The 20,474-nt window shown below is 47.6% G+C and overlaps 1 protein-coding gene across 2 annotated transcripts in view; it reads left to right on the top strand.

The window, feature by feature from the left end:
- The window catches only part of TOX2 (TOX high mobility group box family member 2), a 161,323-nt gene that overhangs the window by 56,750 nt on the left and 84,099 nt on the right, over positions 1-20,474 (top strand). For both annotated transcript variants that reach the window (XM_051802790.1, XM_051802789.1), the window contains exon 2: positions 3,964-4,029. In XM_051802790.1, the coding sequence (XP_051658750.1) occupies positions 3,964-4,029 (66 nt within the window). The remainder of the gene's footprint in view (positions 1-3,963; positions 4,030-20,474) is intronic.

Below are 20,474 nucleotides of genomic sequence, written 5' to 3'. Positions count from 1 at the left end.
GCACAAAGAAATAAAACTGGGAGGCAAGTGCTTATAGCTCTGAGCAGTAGGAATCATTGGAAGCATCCAGTTTGTTCTTAACTGGTCATTTAGTATCTCCTTGAAGATGATGCTGGATTTGTATTAACAGGCCCCTTTTTCCAGCTCCAGATTATCAGTGGACTAAGCTGCTCTGCTTTAGTATTGCCAACAACGAATGTCAAAATTTAGGTAAGACCCCTCAAAAAAAAAAAAAAAAGAGAGAGACAACCAAAGAAAAAACCACAAACCCCCAAACCCACTGCATATAAATTAAAATTATATTATATAAAAAGTTTGGAAGGTTTCTGAGATCTTGCAGGTATAGAAGCCATTCTGGCATGAGTCCTGCCAACATATTTCTTACAGAGTTGAGGTTTTCTTCTCAGCTCATGGCTCTCAGGAAATAAAAGGATGTGATGAGATTCATAATAAATTGTACAAGCTGGCAGTGCCATCCATGAAAAAGTAACACCTTCTTGGAATCTTGGCAGGAGGTTGTATTTCTTTCCACTGGGTCCTTCCCAGTTAGCAAACATTTGTTCTCCGTGTTTGCTCAGAGCCAGAGATCCCACAGCTGCTTTGGGGTCTGTCCCAACTTGCTGCCTGCATTTATTTTCCTTACTCATTTTCATCTTGCTAAACATGGGACCCATGTGACCTCTGGGCACATTTACAGGTTTGAAAATAATGTTGTAGGGCAAACATAACAAACCGAAGTGAGTCTAGAAAAGCAATCAAAATTAAAAAAGTGCTTTGTATGACAACATCTGAATTGAGCTCCCTGTAGGGGCTGAGCTCTGCAATGCCACCTGCAGCTCCTCTGGAAGAGGGGAATCCCTTCCCCTTCCCTTTTCCCTTTCCCCTTCCCCTCTTGCCCTTCTCCTTCCCTTCTTCCCCTTCCCTTTGCCCTTCCCATTTCCCTTTCTCCCTTCCTGTTTCCCATTTCCCCTTCCCTTCCTCTTCCTTTTCCCCTTTCCCTTTTCCTCTTTCACCTTCCCCATTCCCCATTTCCCATTTCCCCTTCCTTTCCCCTTCCTTTTTCTCTTCCCTTCCCCCTTTCCTCTTTCCCCCTTTCCCTTCCCTTTTTCCTTCCCTCCTCAGATTCGTGCTCATTTCATGCAGGAGAGGGTGAGAATCAGACATAGCCACTGATTTGTTTAACAGGCTGCTCCTATTAGCCAAAGAATAATAAAATTGAGTAATTACAACAGAGCAAAAGGATGATTAAGACAACTGCACAAGAGTATTTTCCTTTCAAATTAGGACTGGAAAGTGATACCTACCACCTCACATGTGCACATTGTCCAGTGCAGGTTGGATCAGTTTTGGGGTACAGAGGGTGATGAATGTCTGCACCAGGTCTGAAAGCAAAGGAGAAAGGAAGTGTTTATAACCAAAGAGGAATATTAAAATGTCTGTTTCTACTGTAAATCTACCTGTAATGGTGGGGCTGATTGTTTTGAAGTGCATTCTGTAGCAAAACAATAATGAGAAGAGGGAGAGCACATTACTTATCTTCTCTACCTGGCTGGTGTATAACAGGCAAACATCTAATTGAAAAAATATCCTGATGGGAGAATTTCTAATAAATTTGTTTGCACCCTCATAGCCTGGAGGAGAGGGAAAAAAAATCCAATCAGCAGTGGGGAAGTTCCAAAGTTTCCATTGCATTTCGAGTCTTGATTTTCAGGCTCGCTGCTCAGCCTGGCAATCAGAGGAACAGTAATTCTGAAGGCAGGATTCATTACAATTGTTATGAAGGCAGCAAGGGCAGAAGGAAGTGTGGAGTGGAGGTAGGGGAATAGTAGAGAGCCAGAAAAAAAAATACCTTCTGACAAACAGAAGGATATGGAGAAAGAGGGTGTTTGTCCTGCCCTGGACCTCCCCTGTGAGGGAGATTTTTTGTTTGCTGAATGTAACTTTCCAGGTGACTTCTGTTTTCTGGAGAAATAGGTTGTAGCCAGGTGGGGGGCAGTCTCCTCTCCCAAGAAACAAGTGACAGGAAAAGAGGAGAGTGATCCAAGTTGTGCCAGAGGAGGTTTGGGTTGGGCATTAGGCAAAGTTTCTTCACTGGAAGGGTGGTCAGGCTGCTCAGGGCAGTGATGGAGTCCCCACCCCTGGAGGGGTTTAAAAGCTGTGTAGATGTGGCACCTGGGGACATGGCTTAGTGCTGGGTTAATGGTTGGACTTGGTGGTCTTAGAGGGCTTTCCCAACCTAAATGGTTCTGTGATTCTCTCTCCACTGACCTGTGCCACCCCTTTTCCCATTCAGCCGTGTCTGCTGGGGTTGGTGGGGTTGTCAGGGGGTACAGAGGGGTTGTCAGGGGGTACAGAGCTGGTTGTAGGCTGTAGAGCTGGTTGAGCCTCCGTGCCTGGAAGCACAGCAGCTCCAGCTGGAACTGCGCTGGCAGGATCTGGCTGTGCCAGTGATCATTTAACAGGTGGAGGGACGTTCAGTTTAGAGTGGGTGGCACCTGGCTGCCTTCTGGGAGAGCTGCTTGTCCCAGTGAGCCCATAGTGCTGCTGGTGGTCACTGCATCCCACAGCTCCTGACAGATTTAACAGAATCCAGCATTCGCACAGGGATCCCCTTCCACCCCGCTGCAGCTGCTGCTGGCATTAGTTAATGAGTGTCACAATACCTGCTCCAATTTTGCAGCTTTTAATTGGTTTGCTCTGCTATCCCAAAGGATAGTTTGGCAATTAGAGGGTGTCTGAGGCCGAGCAGAGCAGTGTTACCCCCACTTGGCTTTACTAACTCTGCTGACTTTAATAGCTAATCCTGTAGCACTCTGAGAAACAGAAGTGTAATTAATTGTCTAGGCTGAAAATCTTCACCTGGTTTTATTTAGATTTCGCCTTTATTGCTCTTAATACAGCCAATTTCTGTTAAGGCATAACTGGTATCAGCTTCATATCAGAGGGTGAGAGGGCACGCAAGGGTGAACAACCTTCAATTCATCATCCTGCTCATAAGGGCAAGAGGGCTGGCTCTTCCCCTTGTTAAGTACAAGGTGTCACTCACAGCTGGTACCTCCATCCTCGTCTTGGGAGTGTTTTATGGCACAGCCCGTTTTATTGCCATAATTAATTTGTGAACTCAGCCTTGAGGACTGGCCCCAGCCATACTTTGAGCCGGAGACAATCCTGGAGGGCTTTTTTCCTTCCTTTGGAATCGGAGCAAGTGAAAAGCTCCCACTGTAGCTAATTAATGAGGAGAGCTGTCGTTCTCCACAGGGGTTTTGTAGCCCAGTAAGTGGATTAGCAGCCGGGTGTTTTCCAGAGCTGTGGGGACACGGATACTTTGGCTGCTCGGCCTCCTGCCCGGCCATGGAGGCACAGTCCTGGCAGAGCAGGCAGGGAAACAGGAGGTGGGGGGAATGTGCTCTGGCAGCCAGAGTGTGCAAAGAGCATCACAATCAAGGTGGGAGATCAGGCTTTGCATACACACCCCCCCTGTACACTCCAGAGCAATTCCACGTTGCTGCAGGAGCTTTGCTTTGGTGTTCAGGGGTACCCAGAGGTCTGGGAGAGCACTGGATGGGACCTGCCTGTCCTGGAAATTTCCATTAATGGAAGCTGGCTTTTTACAGCTGATTAATGGTTTAGTAGGAATTTTAGCAAGAGCTTTTTTTGGGTGATCTTTGCTGCAGGGCACATCTGTGGGTTTGCACACATTTGGCTTATTTGTTTGAACTTGAGTGATTCATTCCTTATTTCACTAAAAAAATGCCATAACTGTGCTGTGTTACCACGTCCCACTGCAATAACCAGGATGTAAGTGTGCTCATACATGCTCCAGAGTTTTAAAGGAGCAGCTCAGGATTTTCCTCTGGGAATTTTGGCTCTTGATATGAAGAGCCAGGAGGGCATTTGGGATGCACGTGACTGTGGTGTGCAGATGGCATTTCACTGACTCTTAACTTTCTTTTGCCTCTCTAGTTTGATGGAGAGAACATGTACATGGGAATGAATGACAACGCCCAGGAGTTTCTATCTGCCAATCAGGTGAGTGTTGGTTTGCTGGGGTGGGAGAGTGGTGAGATATTTAGGGGAGTCAGGCTATGCCCAAGCACAAATTCTAGGAGCTGTCTGTGAATCTGCTGCCCTGGGGCATCAGGAGTGTCCATGGGAAGGATCAGCCTGGCTGCTGCCAAGGAGCAGCACTGGATGCTCTCAGTACAGGGAGTGGGATGCACTTGTGTGCCAGTGCTGCTGTGAGTCACCAGAGCCTGGCTTAGCCACAGCTCTGCCACCAGGGAGGCTGAAAAGCTTTGCCTCACCATCCTTCACTCCAGTTGGTGTTTCTGGACGTGGTGAAGTTTCCAAGTATTGTGTGTAGCTCAGGTGTCTCCTTCCCTCATGTAGAGTGTTTCCTGTAGCTAAATAGATTAACAGTTAGGGGAGAAAAAGGAATCAAAGGTTTCCTGTTTTGGAGCTATAAACCCACACGTGGAGGACCAGAATAGAAGGTGTCTTGCAGGTGCCTGAGCCTTCTCTGGGCTTGGGTGCACATGGAACAGACATGTCCATTCACTGAAGCCTTAAACACATATGTGGGTTGGAACAAGATGATCTTTAAGGTCCCTTCCAACCCAAACCATTCTGTGATTCTATAAAGTTAAGCCCATGCTTAGGTCCTGCTGGGAGGGGAGGACTTCAGGACGTGCCTACCTGTCCCGCTGACCAGGAGATGAGACCTGGTCCCATGTGCATCCCTCTGGCATGGGTAGAGCGTGCTGGGGGCTCAGGGCACATTCAAGGTGCTGGAAGCATCTCATCACATCCAGCCTTGTGAGGGAAGGTGAAAGTTCATTGCTAATACGTTTCACCATCCCATTTTTGGGTTGTGTTGGGCCATTTTGTTGTGGGGGCCTGTTGACCACAGACACACCAGTCTGTGTCCCTGAGGTTTGCTGTGGCAGTGCTGTGGGTTACCAGGCAAGTCATCCATGGTGAATGTAACTCCAATAACAGTGGGGATTAAACTATGGATATTACACTGGAAACAGGATGAAAACCTGCAGTTCACCTCCTTAGAGTGTGGCAGCGTGTTGGCTCATTTCTTGGAAGTGTTGTTCCTGCTCTGGAAGCAGGCACTCGAAGCCCCTGCTGCTCCAGAGTGGGGAGAGGTTGTTCTTGCGTGAGAAGCATTTCCAGGGTGGGGAAGGAACAGCAAACTTTGTGCTGTTGAGTGATTCAGCAGAAACAAATATGTAGTCAATCAACAACGGCGTGTGGTTGATCATTAGAGCCCAGGAATTGCCAGAGGTTGAGTAAATACAGAAAGGAACAGGGTGAGCCCAAGCTGCCCCAACCAGGGGTCAGCCCTGTCCCCCTCCCCAGGCTGAGCAGAGCCCACGAGCAGGTGGTGGATGCTCGTGGGGCAGTTGTCTTGGACACTCTGCTTTTAAAAACCCCCAGGAACAACTATTCCACAGCCTCATGAGGAAGGGTCGTCAGTGACCAGCCACAGTCCCTGGCCATGATGTCCCTGCAGGATCAGACTGGTCTTGGGCAGAACCATGGCCAGCACAAACCATTTGTGTTTCCTTCTCAGCCCCTGTCACATCCCACTTTCCCCATGGGTGGGCACAGGAGGGGAGTCAGGAGTGATGCTGCAGGGTTTGGAAGAGTTTGCTGCAGCACAGTTGAGGAGGAGAGTTGGTTTCCAAAGAAAAGCAAAGGTTATCATGTGGTGGAGGATTCATGTACTGGGTTTGATCCTGGAGAAGGATCAACCAAACCAGCTTAGATCCCTGTAACCTGGGAAACAGGAGTTTATTCTTATTTGTTCTCTATTTACTTTGGAGTAGCAATTAAGGATGAAAAGGGAAGAAGTATCTTTGTCTTGGCAGAGGAGGAGCAGGTACCCCCTGTTACAGGGATGGTTGTGTGCATGGAGGATGTATTGCTGCCTTCTCCATCAGCAAAGCACCATAGGAAGGGACTTGGAAAATAGATGGGGAAGTTTGTCTTGTCTTGCATCTCCAGTTCTTCTCCCTGTGCTAGTTTTCTTCGGACAGTCAGAGAGGAACTGGGAGTGGGACCAAGGGGTGCAAGGGCAGAGGGTGGCACCTGGGGTTCTGTTGGGATGGGTGCCCCTCTGGGATGCTGCAGTGACCCCCCATAACCTTCTCTGGGGTTGCAGGAGGGTAGTGGGAGGGAAGGTGAGGATCCCAGTTCATGCCCTGAGGGGTGTTAATGGTGGTTCACACCCAGCATGAGCTTTGGCCCAGGAGGATGGGGAGCAGCCTTCCTCCTCACCCTCACTAGCTCATCCTCTCCCCTCATTTACCTGCACATTTTACCTGCCTGTTTACCAGAGAGCACTTGATAGCCCCCCCATGCCTTCAGTATTAATAACACAACTCTGTTATTTAAATGGAGATTCCAGATGAATTTTTATTGTTTGCTAAACCTGTTGTGACCCGAAGGAGTACATTAAACAGCAGGAGTGGGATTTCACAATCCCTCTTCAGAGGCTGCTAAACCACCAACCCTGCACAGCACACATGGGATGTTGCTCAGAACCTTGGGATCTGTGGGGACAAAGGTAAGTTATACAGACTCAGTACTGGAACCATCACACTGGAACAGATGGGCCTGGTGGGTTGGGTTCTTTTCCCCAGTCAAGATCCTGCAGCCCCCTGGCAGCAGCCTTACCTTGTCTGGTTTTTGATCTTGAGGAGGTTCTGTTGAGCCTGGAGGAGAGAAGACTTCAGAGGGACCTTGGAACCCCTTCCAGTGCCCAAAGGGGCTCCAAGAGAACTGGAGAGGGACTCGGGACAAGGGCCTGGGGTGTCAGGATAAAGGGGGGAATGGCTTCACACTGGCAGAGGAGAGGGTTGGATGGGATATTGGGTAGGAATCCTTCCCTGTGAGGGTTGGGAGGCCCTGGCACAGGTTGCCCAGAGCAGCTGTGGCTGCCCCATCCCCGAAAGTGTCCAAGGCCAGGCTGGATGGGGCTTGGAGCAACCTGGGCTAGTGGAAGGTGTCCCTGCCCATGGCAGGGGGTGGAACAGGATGAGCTTTAAGGTCCCTTCCAACCCAAAGCTTTCCAGGTTTCTCCAGTTTCTCATGGCAAGAAGCTGGGATCAGGGTTCACTTGCCTCTCGTTCATTATCCCCTACCCTGCACAGCTGCTGACTTGGGGGGAAGAATTAAAAACAAAACACCCCAAACTCCTCATAAATCCCAAACAAAGCACCATCCAAAACATGTGAAAGCAGGTGACCTGCTCCTTCCCCTCATCCTCCTCGTTGGGATGGCTTCTGTGTTATGGCTGCAGTTCTTGTCATCCCAAAGGGGTTGGTCTCAGCTGAGGATGAAATGCAGAAATAAAGGAGCCAAAACCATAATGAGAGCGCTGACTGATCCAGGCTCACACCAGAACAACCTGCTTGGGGAAAATAATTCCTCTTGTTCTAGCAAATAGGAGGGACATTTGACCCCAGAAGTGAGTCAAATGTGAAATGTAATTCAACCCCAACAGAGGCCAGAGTATAAATGCAACTTGACATCTGATCAAACCATCGCAGACATTTGACCCCCGAGATGAGTGAGGTATCTCTTGTGTCTCATGGAGTTGGCAGAGCATCATTCCTCACCCCTGTCAATTTTCTTTCTTTCTTTCCCACTCCTCTCCCCAAACAAAGACAAGGAAATAAGTAATGCAAAAAAATCCCAAGGAATGGGCAGATTCCCAACCACATGATGTGCTCTGAAAGATGAGCAAAAATGCAATGGTGCTGGCAAAAGAAATAAAAACACACACAAAGTCAGTAGGAAAAGACATTTATCAAGGCCTTTTGTGATAAGGACAGTAACACTAGGAAAGGGAAAGACTGGGAAATTCCACATGTCGTTGGACAGGAATGAGGTTGGTTTAATTTGGCATCAAGACTTTTGCACTTGTGGGAAGAGTCCATTATAAAAATGGATTAACTACAGCTGGGAATACCCTGCAAGAAGGTGTCATCCTATCACATTCTGGGTGAATAAATGCAGGAGGTGCCTTGCTGGGGAGCTGGGGGTGATGTGATGAGGGTGTGGGAACCGCCAGGCCCTGGCACAGCTTTGGATACTGTTGTCCCTTGGCTTGTTGGGAGCAGGGATGTGACTCTACCCACTCCATGGGGGGACGTTTTGGAAAGCTTTAGGGTGGTGTTTGTCATATTTGTCCTCTCTCCATGAATACCTCTGGCTGCTGGCAGGGCAACGGGCAGCTTGGAAGGAGGAAAGAGCTGAGTATTTATCAGTGGACAGTTTGGATCCTGTGCTCTGACTAATCCCAGGAGCTTTCAGTGGGCAGCTTATTCCAGCTGAGCGATCTGCCTGTTTCTGTACCAACAAGTTAATTTGTGTGATTCCTCATGGAAAGCTGTTAAACATCACTGTGGTTTATTCAGGCCAGGGAGATGCATCGGCATAAACAGCTCTGGGCTTTCAACAGTCCTTAACAGTCCCTTCTAACCCAAACCATTCTGGGATTCTGAGACTGAAAAAGCAGGATTTCACCCAACCCTGGTGGGACACCTGATGCTGATGGTGTCAGGTGTCTCACCTGGAGTGTGGAGCAGCAAAAAGGGCTTTAATTTGGGCTGTGGGCCTTAGGGCAAGACTGGGTAACTTGTGAACGGGGCTGCTCACACTCAGAAGGTAAATCCAAGGGCATAAACACGTTTGTGTGGGGCAGCACGTGTGTGGAATAGAAGGTGGGTTTTCTCTGGCTGTGTGTGAATCAGGGAGCCCCAGTGAGTGCAGGGGTTCTGCTGACACCCCGGGGGAGATGGAGTTGAGAGGGATGGTATTTGTGATGTACACACACACACACAGAGCATCTGTCTTGATGTGCTCCTGTATAAATGTCAGCGTGGGGTTAGACACGCCTGCCCCTCCCCGCACACGTGAAATCCATCTGTGGCTGTACCTGTGTGCTTGGATGTGTATAAATCAACATTTATCTACTGTATCTATTGCCCTTTATCTCTTTACCTCCATATATCTCCGAGCTGGGGCCTGTATTAGCCATAATAGATACAGTAAGTCGCTGATCTGGTGGGTCAAATGGTCAGGGCTCTTTGATCAGCCGTCAGGATCCATTACCAGCGGGGCCTCCGGTGGGGCTGGAATTACAACTTACATTTGACTCATTTCTGGGGTCAAAACGTTCCTCTTATTTGATCGAATGACAGAAATTGTGTAATTTGTATATATCCCTGAGCCATATGTGCTCTGAGTGCCACTCTAATGTGTTTTATAAAGGCACAGCTGTCTTGGTGACTTATTTAAAATGGGATTTTGAAGTAGTGTTCTTGCCATTTAATGTCCTCATTCAGGGTTACACAAGGTTTATCAAATAATAAATAACATTTAGAACATTGGTTTTAGCATAACAATGGGCTTGCTGGTTATAAGGAACTGGACGGTAGAATAAAGCTATGTTTGGTAAATAAGCAATAATGTAGAAAGCAAGTGACAGTGTAATTAGAAATTAATGATGTGAGGGAAGCTATGGATGCCTTCCTCGTGTTCTGCTAACACTCCAGACTAGACAGAGCTCATCTTGGCAGCCTCAGCTATAAAGTATGCCTTCAAACCTTGTCAGAATACTGGCAGACGTGCTGTCCTCCCACCAATCTCAACTGAATCGCAGCAAGATGTCAACAGTTGATAAAATAAACCCGAGTCTGGGGCAGATCCACGTGAGTGCAGGGGGTCCCCATCCCTGCTGGGGATGACTGTGGTCCTGAAGTGGCTGTGGAGCCCCGGACAGTGTGAGGGTAAATGAAGATGTGGGTCATCCTCCCCTCATTCTTGCTCCTTCCTCTCTGGTAGGAAGCTGTAAAGTGGAACTTTGGGTTTCCCTCCATCAGTGGCCTTGGTGGTGATGCTCTGGCACTGGCAGTGAAGCAACAAGATGCAATTGCTTGGGCTGAACATGTCATTTGGTCCCTGACCTACCACCTGTGTGAATCTGGGGGAGTTTCCAGCACTTTGTTCATCCCACGAGGTGCAGCAGGTTGCTTATGGCCAGCACAGCCACTGCCTCGAGCCTGGGATTGCTCCAGAAGAAAGGCTGGAAGAAACCAGGAGACCACACATGTGGCTGAGCAGTTCCTTATGGTGATCCTTCTCTTGAGCCTTAAAGTCTGCACGGAACATCAGAGCCCAAAGAGAGGTTATTCTTTGTGCAATGTCCACTCAAGTCCCCTGATGAACTTTGGTGTTTCTAATGAGTCCAACAGCCTTTGCACATGAAGAAAGTTGTTTCAACTTTCATAGAATCACAGAATGGTTTGGGATGGAAGGGACCCTTAAAGGTCATCTGGTCCAACTCCTCTGGAATGAGCAGGAACATCCTGAACTAGGACAGGTTGCTCAGAGCCCTGTCCAAGCTGACCTTGGATGTTCCCAGGGGTGGGACATCCACCACCTCTCTGGGCAACCTGTGCTGATGTTTCCCCACTCTGTGAGGAAATAACTGGGGACACACGTTTTGGGGTCTCCACATTCTGTTGGTTTTGGCTGTTGGCTGGCTCCTTGTGTTGATCACAGGGACAGATGATAGTCAGAGGCTGGTCAGCGTCAGAGGAAATCACTTAGATAAGTGAAGGGTTTAAAAAAGGGGGAATTTGTCCCCCTTTTAAAGGGGAACATGGAGAGCTCTGCTGCTCCTGAATCTCCAGCAGCCTTCTGCTCCTTGGACTTTACTCTCTTGTGTCTGTGCAACGTCTTGGTCTCTTCCAATCTGCAAATAGTCTGTATTTTTGAAGTCTAGAATTAACCACAACAAGGGCAGAACACACCTTAAAGTAAATAACTGATGACTCCCCAGTCCCTTTACAATGATACATTGCAAATACTGCAAGAACATACATATGCACATGTATAAAGACCCCTACTGAAGAGAAGTGAGAGGTTTATATAGACTCAGGGTTGAAAGAGGATTACACAGAGTTTGGCAGTGCTGGGACTGCAGGCCCCCATGCTAAGATACAGATTTTGCTCTTTCCCTGCTGTTCTTTGAGTAATGCTGTATAATTTCATGTGTTGTGCTAGAGAATAAAAAATAGAAGGAAGACATTGATAGATACTAAATGCCTTTCTCAGCAGACGATTCAGGAAGAATCTCATGTACTATTTTAGAATGAACAATAGAGTGTTACATGTCATTTATTATAATCAGCAGCTAATGGAAACCCTTCCAGGCGGGGTTTGGGAGTTGATCACAACTACAGCTGATGATCCAGGCTTGTGAATTTTGCATGAACTCCTCTGTGACAGTGAAATTTTTGAAAGGTACAGTCAAGAAGTGATTCCTGTAGCTTAATCATATCAAGAGAAGTTTCTGCTGCTGATGGAGGGCTGGCTGTAGTGCTTAAATAAAATAATAATAAAAAAGTCCCTTGGTGTTATAAGCAAAATGAACATATTCTTCAACCCTTGGTCTCAGGGGACTCCTAAGTTATTAGCAATAGGGTGTTTGAAAAACAGCCACCAAGCATCACAGAGTGAAAAGCTAATGTAACTGAGCAGTTCCTAGACCAAAATGGATGGTCTCTGCTTCTGTTGCATTTACTCTGGGGGGAAAAAAAGAAATAGCATCTTCAACAGCTGAGGATACCTGTCAGGTACCACAGAGTGTCTTGTAGGGACAGAAAACACTGAAGCTGTCATGGTGGTTGAATTTCATACGTAGACATTTCATCAAGGACATGAGGTTTAGGTTTAGAGGCAAAGGCTGGAGGGAGAAGTTGATCCTGGGGTGACTTGGAGCATCCACACCACACGCTCTGTGACTGACAGCCTGAGGGCTGGGCTCAGCACCCACCACTCTCTGAGGTCTTCCCAGGTGACCACAGCCAGCTCTGCCCTTGGGGCAGTCTGAGCAGTAACCTTTCCTTCCCTTTCCTGAGACTTTCCAAGGTTTTCTGGGATCCAAATCAGCTCAGAGATCATTTTTGAGCCAGTGGTAAAGAGTGTATGTATTAAGCAGCACACCTGGTTGCAGCCCTTGGTCTGTGAGGTGTGGCATCAAAAGGTGCCTGAGGCCCTTCAGCCAGAGCTCTGATTTCTTTTGGGTGAAGTCTGTAAGCAGTGAAACATTTAAAAATTGATAATAAAAATCCAGTCAATGCAGAAGAGTGGCCCAGGGCTGGAGGCAGCACAGCTGGAGCCCTGGGGGCTGGGAATGTGGTGGGTACCTGGGGGCTGGGGATGTGATGGGTACCCAGGGGCTGGCAGAGGGGACAGCAGCAGGACAATGTGCATCCCCCTGAGAAACAGCATTTGCTGCTACTGCATCTTGATCTAGAGGTTTACATACAGAAAATATTGATACCAAGATGAGTTATGATAGAGGGTTGGATGTGGGTGCTTTTGGGTGCCAAAATGCCATGATGGCCACCAGTGGGGCTAAAGGAAAAGTGGACCCTAGATTCCAGAAATTCCTGTGTGAAGAAGATAGAGTAACTGGGACTTCTTCAGAGCACTGTGGGGCACAGCTGAGGTCCAGTCAGACTGAACAACACTGAAGGGCGTCTGCTGATGGGGAGGGTGACTCCTGTGGTGTGAGGACACACGGGCTGGCTGTCCAGCAGTGCTGCTGAGCTCATAAAGCCAACAGCTCATAAAACAGCAGCAAAGGAGAGAGGAAGGCAGTGTGCAGTGTCCCTCAGCCAAGAAAGTGTCACTTTATCAAAGGTTTCCCACTGTAAAGGGTCTACACGTGGTGTACACAGAGCTGCTGCCCTTGGGGTCAGCACAGCCCAGGGCAAGGTGGAGACCTGCATGTGAGGGAACCTGGGGCAGCTCTGGAGGGAGCAGGTCACCTCTGAACAGGTGTCAGGTTAATATGGTGCTTATATGTGCTTTAAAGCCCTGACAGTGCCCCTTTGCTGAGCTGCTGCTGCTCCTGGTGGGGTGCTGGGCTGTCCTTGGGTGGTGACTGTCACTTCAGCCAAAGGCAATCCTGGAGCTTTTATGCACAAGCTGTTTCTGCCTCCGGATGCTCCAGATCCTCATGTTGTGCTAATTCTTCACTGCATGTCTCCTGAATTACCTGCTGTGACACAGTGTGACTGGAAGCCAGGTCTGGACATGCTGGATTGATGCTGAACTCTGAGAGTGCAATGCCAGCTGTGATGAGCAAGGATTTTTACTGTGTCTGGTTGTGGGGGGGGGGGTTGGGTTTGGCTCCTGTAATGAACCTCTGGGGAAAACTCTGTTTATTTGTGGAAATGTAGCACCATGGGCCACAGGAACGTGGAAAAAAATACCCAGCCTGTTGCTCTTGGGATTTCCTTTCCCAGCTGATTGATTACTTCTTCCCTTCTCATCGGAGACCCAGCCTGAGCCAGTGTTTGGGTCTGCTGTCACAACACAGTGATTAACTGAGGAGCCACTTAGTTCCAGCAGGAAAGCATTATTTTCCACTTCAGCTCTGTATGAAGAAAGGAAAGCCCCTCTGTTGCCTTGGCTGACAAGAGAATGAGCCCTTCTCTCTGTGTCGGCTCTGGGGCTGCCCTGGGCACGTGCAGGGATGGGCTCCATTCCAACCCCACAAGGGCCTGACCATCAGCAGAGCCTCTGAATCATCCATAGCCTGGCCAGCAGGAGCAGGGCAGTGATTGTCTCTCTGTACCTGGCACTGGTGAGGCACCTCAAGTCCTGTGTCCAGTTCTGGGCACCTCACGACAGGAAAGACATTGAGGGGCTGGAGAGTGTCCAGAGAAGGGAACGGGGCTGGGGAAGGGGCTGGAGCACCAGGAGCAGCTGAAGGAGCTGGGGGGGCTCAACCTGGAGAAAAGGAGGCTCGGGGGGACTTTCTTGCTCTTTTCAACTCCCTGACAGGAGGGGGAAGCTGGGGGAAGTCGGGCACTGCTCCCGGGGAACAAGGGACAGGACAAGAGGAAATGGCCTCAAACTGTGCAAGGAGAAACTCAGGTTGAACATGAGGAGGAATTTCTTCATAGAAGGGGTTGTCAGGCATTGGAAGGGGCTGCCCAGGGAGGTGGTGGAGTCCCCAACCCTGGAGGTGTCCAAGGAAGGACTGGACGTGGCACTCAGTGCTCTGGGCTGGGGGACAAGGTGGGGATCTGGCACAGGGGGGACTCGGTGACCTTGGAGGTCTTTTCCAACCTGAATGATTGTGTGACTCTGTGATGTCGGGGCTCTGCAGGTCCTGGAGGATGGTGTGTGTCCTGAGTGCAGCCATCCAGCCCCTTACACTGAGTCAGGCATTCACTCTGACCACTCCTGAGGTTGGGCAGAGCAGTGACCCAAACTGGTTGGGAAGAGCATGCTGCCAGTCCTTTGTGCTTCCACCCCCTCACAGAAGGTTTAGATGTTTCCCTCTCAGGTGACACACCAGGCCAGGCCGGTCAGAGCTACGATGGGAACCAGAAATCAGAGGCAGTTAGGGATGCACTGGTCTCTCACAAGGCTCTGTGCTCTGGCACTGGATCCAGCTGAAGGATGGTCATCACAGCAGCCTCAGCTCCTGCTGGCATGACCCAGAGTTCCTCCTTTGGTCCGTGCTCTATCACCCGTGTCACAGTTCTGCCGAGGACCCTGCTGGGTCTCACCCATCAGTGACACTCTGCTTCCATGATCAGCAGCCTCTGAGCAAGCCTGAATTAGATTTATCTCAAATCCAGCAAATCCATCAGCAGCCATCAAAAGTGCCGGATGTGGTGCTGTATAGCTCGTGTCTGTACATCTGTGTACACTGTAAAGGGCAAAATATGACTTGGCTTTTATTACTTTAATTAAAACATGAGTGAAGAGTATGAGATTCATATTAAATTGCATTTTCCTGGCTGCTGTGTGAAGGAGCCAACTGATCTGATTACCATGAAGATTACAAACTATCAAAGTGAAAAAGAGCTTTTTGCAAGTATTTCATATTAAACCTTCAAACATAACACTTTAAGAATAATTATAGTTGTATTACTGGAAAATGATTCATGAATTCTGAATAAATATAAGACCCTTAAAGGGAAATGTTCCAAGACCATAGTTTTCATTCCAATCTGATGAAATTTTAGTATCATTTTGCAGCTGTAGAATAAAATGAAAAAAAAAAATATGTACATATACTGTATTGAGTATATGTCAGACTAAACTAATGAGATTTTTTTCATCAACTCCAAGCACGCACACAGACAAATGGAATAGCCATCCTCATTTTCTGTAATAGAAAGCATGGAAAGAGAAGGCAGAAAGGATCTTACTGCTCACAAGTCTTTATTCTACCCTTGATTGTTAAATAATATATTTTAAGTTCTCATATCTTGCCTGCAGAATGTTTGAACTGACACTAATGGGTATATAAGAGAAAACAGTGAGCTTAAAGAAAAAAAAGTGAGGAAGGGCTAGGATTGGGAATTTTATTAGTATTCCCAGTGGGCTGTAATAAAGATACTTTTCACACAATACAGTGAATGTTTACAGCAGACAATTTAGTTTCCTTCCAACAATTATGAGAGAAATTGAATCTCAGGAAATGTTAGTTTTCGCTAAAATTAGACATAACAATAAAGATACCCCTGGAAGTTTATTAAGGGAGGGGAAAAAAAAAAAAAGAAAAGCCATCAGTCTCTGGAAGACAATTTAGCAATTTTATTTTAAGAATTCCAGATGACTTCTAAACAAAACCACACACCTACGTGGCGCTGAGAGCTCAGGTTCCCCGTGGGGGCTGCTTTTCTCTCGAGGAGCCTTTTTTTCCCAGGCTTCAGGAATTCCTAGTGCATTTTGGCAGCAAATACCCCAAAGGTGCCTGTTTCCAGGCTAGAGAGGGATGCCCATCACTTCTGCGAGTAGCTGGGGCACAAGGTAGCAGCAGGTCATGTGCAGGTCGGGGTTCTGCAGGCCTGGGAACCCACACAGGGATCAAGAGCAAGTTATTGGGCATTTGAACGCAAGTTCGGGAATTAATTTCTCGTGCTCTCACAGAGATGCTGGTGATCAAAAAAGAAAAGCTGCTCTGTAAAGCACAGAAAACTCTGGAGCTCTCTGAGCAGCTCATGTGATGGTGTTTAATTTTTGAAGCACTGCGTAGTTCTGCTTGCTCTGGTTTCCAGATTTCTGTATCAAGGAATGCTGCAACATCCCTGGTGGAGGCAGCTATTTTCTTCTACTTGTGTGATTTTCCTTTTGCCCCTGCAATCCTTGGTTTCCGACTTCTGCCTCACTCTGTTCCAGCCTGGAAAGAGATTCCTGTTATTTGATGTCAAAATAGGGAAGGGAGGAGAAATGGTAAGAGCTGATACAGCTTAGTTTGAGGCCAGGCCTCTCTAGTGATCTTCCTTGAAAGGATCTGTCACATTTTGATTGTATTTGGGGCCACACTGGGCTGATACTTTATGGCAACACCAAGTGGGACTCTGGAGATGCCCAGTTTGGTACCAGTATTAGCAACAGGAGCGCTTGGCTCTGGGTTGTTACAGGTTTATGGAATTATCTAGGCTTGATGTGGGCTGGGATTTGAAAGCTGGCAGATGCAGCCCTTGAGTACACTGGGAAAATGTGAATTTTTACCATGGAGCTGATGTTTTGGCTTTGTTACCTGTGACCCTGTTGTGGTCAGAGCCTCCCCTGCCTCTCCATCAGCATCTCTCCCTCTCATTTTGCCTCTTCCACTTCTACCCTTTTCCCTTGGAATCTTTCGGGTTCTACCTGGCGGATTGTAAACTGGTAAAAATAATGGAAAATCCTCTCCAGCTGCTCAGTGAATAAAATGTTTCAGTTGGTTTGGCTTCCAACTAGTTGGGGTTGGTTTTCTCTACCTCCTTCATGCCTTGCATGTTGGGTTGGGTCTTGTGGTCATGTGGTGAAGGTTGTGCTGGTGTTGATGTGAGCCCTCTTGCACCTTCATCTCCTCTGCAGAGCTATTCCCTGTGTCCACAAATGCTGTCCATGACCTCTGGAGCTGTCAGTGCCTACAATGGTCCTTTCTCACCACCAGCCTTGGTTCCTGCTACGGGCTCCTGGCTGTGACCAGCAGATTGCTGTCCTGGCTGTTTTTCTAGATGGAAATTTGTCATTACTGTAGGAAAACATTGCTATTTTGATTGTTAATGTAATGGTTTTCCTTTTTACCTTCCTCCTGAAAGGATGGTTCCTACTCTCACTGCTCATTTTGTCCAGATTGCTTAATGCTTTAGAAGGAATTTGATGAGTATCTGTGATTTAGGACAGAGATGATCCCCCCACATCAATGTGTGTGTTCCTGCCTTTTTTAGATACCATACATAAGCCTGGCTTTAATAAAGAAAAAAAAACTTGTTAAAATTGTTAAAGATAAAATCTGTTTGTTTCCCAAAATTCCTATATTGGAGGCTTAAGGCTGAGATTTTCACACCTACACTGGGGCTTTGGATACTTGGCTCTGCACCATGTTCCAGTTCTCACAATTTTGTCACAAGTCTCTTGGTGCTTCCTGCTTTCCCTCACAGCCCAGCACCTTCGTGCTCCTGTGACGTGACAGCTCCTGCTTGGGATAAGTGAGGAAAAGAGTAAAATTCTTGGAGTTGTGGTTGGGGAGGAAGAGTCGTAATTGTGGCACTCAGGAACTCAGCAAATGCAGAGGAGGTGGAGAGAGATCCTGGGTGATTATCACGGAATCATGGAAGGGTTTGGGTTGGAAGGAACCTTAAGACCATCTTGTTCCACGCCCTGCCATGGGCAGGGGCACCTTCCACTAGACCAGGTTGCTCCAATTCCCATCAAACCTGGCCTTGGACACTTCCAGGGATGGGGTAGCCACAGCTTCTCTCACCTTGACCATCTCATGGACTGGGAGGACTGGATTTAGTGGGCATGGTGGTATTCAGTCAAAGGTTGGGCTTGGTGATCTTGGAGGTCTTTTCCAACCTTAGTGATCCTATAATTCTAGGATCCTCTGACTGGCACGTTGATGAGCTCTACATATTTAGACCCTGTAAGGAGTAAGAGATCCCAATCCCATGAGGGAGTCTTGCCTCCCTTGGCCAACCAAACCCAGTCACTGAGACTGGAATTGGGTAGATGCTCTTCCATCTCATCTCAGGGTTTGCTTTGGCAGAGCTGACTCAGAGGTATCTGGCTTTGGCACTTCTCCCCTGTGCCCAAACCAGATTCTGGGGCTGAGGGTCTTCGGGATAACGTGGAAAACTGATTTATTACGCTGGTGATTTCAGTTAATTTCCTTTTCCCATTTTGGCAACTTCCTGGCAGCCTGAAATGTTTTGCAGTGGATGGATGGGTAAAGAATTTCAAGCTGCTTTTGGGGATAAAGAAGAGGGAGGGGAGGGGAGAAGGTGGCATTTTACAAAGCATTGGTATGTTCTTAATTTTAATAAAATAAATATAAAAAAGAGGTAAACAGCACCTCAGCTGCTGAGGCGACAGGCGCTTAAGAAGCACTGAATAAATACATAAAATATATTTGCTGAAGGCATTTGTTTTTGGAAGTTTAAACATTAAACATGCCTGCTTCGTCTGATACCATAATAAAGCAGCGATGTTCAAAGAGCCATTCGTGGGGCTCTGACTACAGCTTTACATCTTCACTCATGTACCAAGGAAGCTGCATTACATCAGCAATGCCTCAGTGAGTTTTGCCCCCAGAAGGGAGAGTAAGTGAATTCTGGGAGGGATTTCAATGTGGGGTTGGGGTTTTTAGTGGTGCATTTCCCCTTTCCTATTGATGGACGTGGATTTTTATTGTTTTGGTTTTGGTATTGTTCCCTTGTAAAGTGCTGGGGCAGGTCCAGGGGAGGCAGCAGCTCTGCCTTTGTCCCTCTATCCCCAGGCTCAATAAGTGCTGGCTCAGGGCCTGATGAGACAAATAAACAGGTTTGTGTATTTAGGTTTTTAAATTACAGGATAAGGAGGAACACAGATACTCAATCCATTAAGAAATAACTAGGTGGGTGATTCACTACCATTTGTGTAAATGGCACTAACTCTGGTCTGCCTGCACAATTTATTAATACTTCACAGGAGGAAAAAAAAATTATTTTAATCTCATAATGGATGATGAGCTGTGAAATTGCTTCTGCAGCAGCTGGGCACCCTGGGGGAGGTGCTGGATTGCACCACATTATGCAAGCCATCCCCCCACCTCTGCCTTCCTCCTGCTAATCAGACACGTCAAACCTGGGCAAACGGGAGGGAGGGGCTCTGCTTCTGCTGGGGTTTATTACTTTTTTAGGTTTTAGCGTATATAGTTTTCTTCTCAGTTTGCTTTGGGGTCCCAGGTCTGACTTGGGAAGCGTGAGGGCTCAAATCTGAGTACATTTGTTGTGGGTGATGCTTTGGGCTTTCATGGCAACGTGAAACAACGAGAAATTCAGCAAATGTACCGGGTCTGACCCAGGTTGTGATGATTTAACCTGGCTCATACCCTTGCTTTGCAGGGGAGGGTACCAAGTATGCTCTTTGCTCTGCCTTTGTAGCTCTGGACTGGGACCATAAACAGGACCAACACTCTTTGAGTGCTGTGGAGTTTCCTTGGAGCACTGTAAGGACAACGTGGGGTTAAGCACTTTGGTTCTGGGTGGGAAGATAATGCATCTGTGTAGTGATGGGAGCAAACCAGGGGTAGTATAGGGCCATTTAGGGAAAAAAAATGAAGATTTTGCCCCCTTAGCAAGCATGTGATAGAGTGTTCTCAGGTGTACATGTGTGTATCTCATGCCTTGTACATGCCAGTCCTCGTGTCTGAAGGTGTGCAAGGACTGCACAGAGCTTCAGCTCAAACTTTGTGTTTGCTGAGAAGAGCAGAACCTTAAAAAAAAACCCAAAAAAACAAAAAAACAGGGACATCTGGGAGAAAAAAGTCTGGGTTATAGATGGATTGTATTGCCACTGTGGCTTTGCTGGAGCATCTTGCTGCAGACCTCCCAGTAAAGGCATGTTTGCCAAAACACCCACGGCACAGGGCATGGCTGTGGTGGCCAAGTACTGTGAGTAGGACATGCCCTTTGAGATGAAACTGTGAAAAACTTGGTGCAAACAAAGCATCCATGCGAAGTGTGGCTCAGAGGGGTTTTTTTTAATCCCTTAACCACACGCCTTCAGTTTGGAGCATAAGGGAAACACTCCAAGACAAAATCTGAAAGGGGACAAGCATGGTACAGAGTGTAGTTTCCTTCCTGCTCTGGGTCCTTCTGGCTTGACTGAGGGCAGGCTGAATTAATTTCTTAGAGTGCTTTTCACTAATTCTTCCTTGCCTGAGCTCCATTACTGTTTTCAGGCCGTCTTATCTCCTGACCTGCTTACAGTGCATTATACATCATTGTGTAACATACCCCGGGCTCAACACACACCACCAAATCCATCCAGCCCAACAATGGATTGCTGTGAGTGCACTGAGCTTATTATGCAAGTTCAGTGTGCCATGAGACAAAAAAAGGCAATTATGTAAAACCTGTACTCAAATAATTCCCCGAAATGCGTGA

This window comes from Manacus candei, unplaced genomic scaffold, assembly GCF_025592945.1.
Source record: "Manacus candei isolate 608988 ecotype Guabito, Panama unplaced genomic scaffold, ASM2559294v1 h1tg000057l, whole genome shotgun sequence".
Lineage (NCBI taxonomy): Eukaryota > Metazoa > Chordata > Aves > Passeriformes > Pipridae > Manacus > Manacus candei.
The sequence above is the reverse complement of the archived record's forward strand: the minus strand, read 5'-3'. Positions and strand labels throughout refer to the sequence as shown.